The 4,396-nt window shown below is 37.1% G+C and overlaps 1 protein-coding gene across 3 annotated transcripts; it reads left to right on the plus strand.

Moving 5' to 3' along the window:
• The first annotated feature begins 408 nt into the window (after window positions 1-408).
• On the plus strand, window positions 409-3,095 carry LOC130807342 (uncharacterized). Of its 3 annotated transcripts, none has more exons than XR_009040573.1 (3): window positions 409-914; window positions 988-1,871; window positions 1,979-3,095. XR_009040573.1 is itself a non-coding variant. In XM_057672528.1 (2 exons), the coding sequence occupies exons 1-2, from the start codon at window positions 895-897 to the stop codon at window positions 1,745-1,747; spliced, it is 780 nt and encodes a 259-aa protein (XP_057528511.1). In that variant the 5' UTR covers window positions 409-894; the 3' UTR covers window positions 1,748-3,095. The 3 variants fall into 3 exon arrangements, 1 of the variants encoding a protein (XP_057528511.1); XR_009040572.1 differs by having other exon boundaries at window positions 1,995-3,095; XM_057672528.1 differs by having other exon boundaries at window positions 988-3,095.
• The last annotated feature ends 1,301 nt before the right edge of the window (window positions 3,096-4,396 follow it).

A 4,396-nucleotide genomic window follows, 5' to 3' on the forward strand; every position in this document is an offset into this window, starting at 1 on the left:
GGTCAAACTCTCATATCCGTTAAGAGGTAGTCTTTTGCAAACAAAAGCATTACATAAGGTAGTTTTTTGCAAAAAAAATTAAAAAAGGTAGTTTTTTGCAAATTCATGTATAGAATAGGTAGTTTGTTAGAATTTTCTCTAATAATAATAATAATAATAATAATAATAATAATAATAATAATAACAACATCAACAACAACAACAATAAGAATAAGAATAAGAATAACGATAACGATAAGAATGATGACGACGACGACGACGAGGAGAAGGAGGAGGAGGATGATGAGGATGATGATGATAATAATAATAATAATAATAATAATAATAATAAATAACAGCAATAATAATAATAATAATAATAATAATAATAATAATGAGAAGAAGAAGAAGCTGAAGGGGAGGCTAACCCTTTCTGAGCGGTCTTCCTCGTGGACGGCCTCTACCTCGTGCCATGGCTGTACAACAAAGAATATTGCACGGCGAGAGAGAAGCTCATAGAGAGAGAAAGAAGAGAGAGAAACGATTCCAAGACTAAACCTACTCAATCTCAGTCTAAGCCTTCCCAAGCTTCTTCTGAACAATCTGTTTTACCCATTTCTGAAAATGAGCCGTTAATCCCAAATCACTCAATCCTGGCCGATCAAGGGACTTCTCTCTATGCTGGTTGGGTGTCTATGATAATACTTTGTTTTGTGTATTTTTTTCATTTCAATTTCGGTTTCATTAAGTAGAATTTTAGATTTAACTATATAACAATTAGAGAAATTACTTTTGTGTATGGTTCTAATGATAAAAATATTAGATTGGAGATGTTTGCGCAGCTCAAGAATGCAGCTAAGACAGTCAACATACTTTGGATTGTGTTAGGGGACTTTGATTGTTTAGCTAACGTTAATGAAAGAAAGGGGCAAGTGGTGCGTTTGTTTGAGATTTCTCCCCTTAGATCTTATATGCATTGCTGTAATATTAATGATATGAAATTCTCAGGGAGATTTTATATGTGGAAAACAAGCAAAGTGATGAAGCTTGGAAGGTGCATTACCCTGGAGTTGAAACTGTTTTCTTTCCTGAGGGAAATTTTGACCATTCTCCTATGATTGTTCAATTTTTCAAGCAAATTCTAAGAACAGCTCATTTCAAGTTCTGTAACTTCTGGGCTACTAAAAACACGTTCCTTAATGTTGTCAAGGGTGTCTGGGCTACTGATCTTACTGGATATAGAAGCTATCAAGTAAATGTTTGTTTATATCTGTTGAGGAAGGCATTGAAGGAAAACTTCCACAAGTTTCCTATCCAAGTTAGGCTTGAGGAGGCTGAAGGAAACTTACAATGGCTCAGAATTTCTTACAAGAGAACCCAAGAGACCCTGCTCTTACAGATGAAGTGCAGGGTGCTCTCACTCTCAAAACAGCAAAGAAGGATTATGCTTCGTATGTTCAGCAGATCTCTAGAATCAAATGGCTCAAGTTTGGAGATGAGAACACCAAAGTCTCAGACACACAACGCATTAGAAATTCAGCAAGCTTTTACTTCCTTTTATTCTGACTTGCTATGTCATCTTAAGAGTGACAGGAAGAAAATCAACATGAATATTATTCATGCTGGCCTTATTTTGTCTAATGCTACGCGATCTCAACTAGATTTATCATTTAGTAAGCAGGATATTAAGAGGGCTATGTGGAGTATACCTGATGACAAGGCCCCTGGCATGGATGGCTATAATAGTCGATTCTATAAAGCGGCTTGACCTGTTATTGGTGATGATGTAACCTCCATAGTTCAAGAATTCTTTGCTACTGGAAAATTGTTGCGCGCTTGGAATACAACTGCTATATCTCTTATTCCCAAAACCAAGTGCCTTACTGTTCCAGGTGACTTTCGGCCAATACCTTGTTGTCACACTATTTACAAATGCATTTTCAAACTCATTTGTTCTAAGCTTAGTCCTATATTGAAGTATGTGATAAGTCAAAATCAGGGGGCTTTTGTTGCAGGGAGAAGAATTATCCATAATATCTTTTTGTGTCAATATATAATCCTGTCATTATTCAAGGAAGCATTATTCCCCCAGCTGTCTCATTAAAGTGGATTTGAGGAAGGCATATGATACGATGGATTGGTACTTCATAACGGATATGCTGTTTGCTTTCGGCTTTCCGGATCACTTTTTGAAGATTGTATTTACATGCATCTCCACCTCCACTTTCTCTTTGATTTTGAATGGCAAGCCTTTAGACTGCTTGAAAGCTAAGCATGGTTTACGACAAGAGGATCCAATGTTGCCTATCCTGTTTGTTATTGGCATGGAGTATTTGTCAAGAATGTTGAAGTGCGCTAGCTTTGATCCCTCTTTTAAATTTCACCCCGGATGTGCTTCTTTAAAGCTTATGCATCTAAGCTTTGCGGATGATCTTATGCTTTTCTCAGCAGGTGAAGCTTTTTAAGGTTCGGGAAAATATCAGCGATTGGTTGAGTACTAGAAACTATGTTAATAACATAGTTTATAAAGATTTGTTGGGTTCTAAACCTATTGTGTCGTGGTGTAAAGTAGTCTGGAATAGGTGTTCTATACCTAAAGCACGATTTTTCTTTTGGATGGTTATGCTCAATAGGCTTAAGACGAGGGATAGGCTGAAGGCTGTTGGCGCTCTTGTTGATGATATTTGTCCTATATGTGGTGAGGTCAGTGAATCCATTGATCATATATTTTTTTCGATGCCCATGGAGTTTTCAATGCCTTTGCCGCTTGAATTCATGGCTTCGGATGAATATCAGCTCACTCTCTTCTATGAAACCAAGCAAATGGAAAGTGTCCAAGTTTGAAAAGATGATTACTACTTCTTTATGCAGTCTCATTTATCAGATTTAGAAGGCTCATAATGTTTGTGTTTGGAATTTTTAGTTGGTTCTACCAAGTGTTTTGTTGAAGTCTGTGAAGAGCGATGTCAAGTATAAGATTTCTAGCCTGTATCCTCAACACTTGAATGGTGTTGACCTTTCATTTTGAGCATTTTTTTTGCTTTGTTTTTAGGCTTTGCCTGTTGGTGTTTGTAATTGCTTTGTTTTAAGCCTAAAAAGGAGGGGTGGGCTTGGAATTCAAAACTTGCAACTGTGGAACCTAGCAGCAGTAGGGAAAATAGCGTAGCACATCAGTACAATGCAGGACTCTTTATGGGTAAAATGGGTACGAGGTGTATGTGAAAGGTGGTAGATGAGACCTTTTCAACGCCCCCATCACAACGAGCTGGGTGATCAAAAAACTGTGTGGAGTTAAGGAGACTCTGAGGAACTGGATGAAAACCCCGAAGTACTCCATAGACATCGTCTACAAAGATCTAATGGGGACAACAAATAAAGTATGCTGGAAAATGCAGTCTGGAACCGAGCTAGTATCCCCTGAAGCCGCTTCGTAGTCTGGCTCGCCTACCATAAAAGACTAAAAACAAAGCACAGGCTCAAAAGCATGGGAGTGGTGGATGAAGATATGTGCCCCATTTGTGGAGCTCAAACCGAAACGACTAAGCACCTCTTCTTCAATTGCAACTTCAGCTGTCAATGTGTGGAAGCCCGTAAAAGCTGGTTAGGGATTAATTGGAATGTCAGGAACATGAAAGACATGCTCTGAAAATACCGTATGCCTAAAGTTAAATCGCGACTCATAGCTGCAATATTCAACAACCTTATATACGCTATCTGGAATGTTAGGAATGATGCGGTATGGCACAAGAGGGTATCAACAGTAGGGAGAGTAGTAGACACCATTAAAGTCGATTCCAAAATCAGATTCGCCTCCTTATCCCTAACTCGGCCTATTACACTTTGGCTGAGAAGTCTATAGTGAAGCCTTTTCTTGTTTTTGTACTTGCTGCTTGTTTCTCCATGTGGTGACTGATGCAGCAAGGTCTTCGTGGGACAGCTCGTGCTGGCTTTTTGTTTCTTAGCTTAGCTTTGCTTGTTTAATTTTATCCAGTTTGTTGTAGCTATGCATGCCAAGCTCTTTTACCGTTGTGTGTGACTTTTTTTTTTAAGATATCCCAGGATCTCTCGTGCACATGAAGAGTGAGGTGGGAAAACTTTTCATAGAAGGTGGGCCTCACTTACACACTGATACAACTAATAAGGAGAACCCTGGACATCTGGGTTTATACCTTGATTGTAATTATTTTACTTTGTGTTAATAGAAAATTGTTTGACAAAAAAAATAGTAATGTAGTAGCAATAATGATAATAATAATGATTATAATAATAATAATAATAATAATAATAATAATAATAATAATAATAATAATAATAATATCTTAACTATTATTATTTATTGTTAATAAAAATATTACAATAACATTAACTATATGAAACCAAATAAGATTAAATTAGACTAGCCAAATCAGATCAGACC

The sequence above is a fragment of the Amaranthus tricolor genome, chromosome 3 (genome assembly GCF_026212465.1).
Source record: "Amaranthus tricolor cultivar Red isolate AtriRed21 chromosome 3, ASM2621246v1, whole genome shotgun sequence".
In the NCBI taxonomy this organism is placed as follows: Eukaryota; Viridiplantae; Streptophyta; class Magnoliopsida; order Caryophyllales; family Amaranthaceae; genus Amaranthus; species Amaranthus tricolor.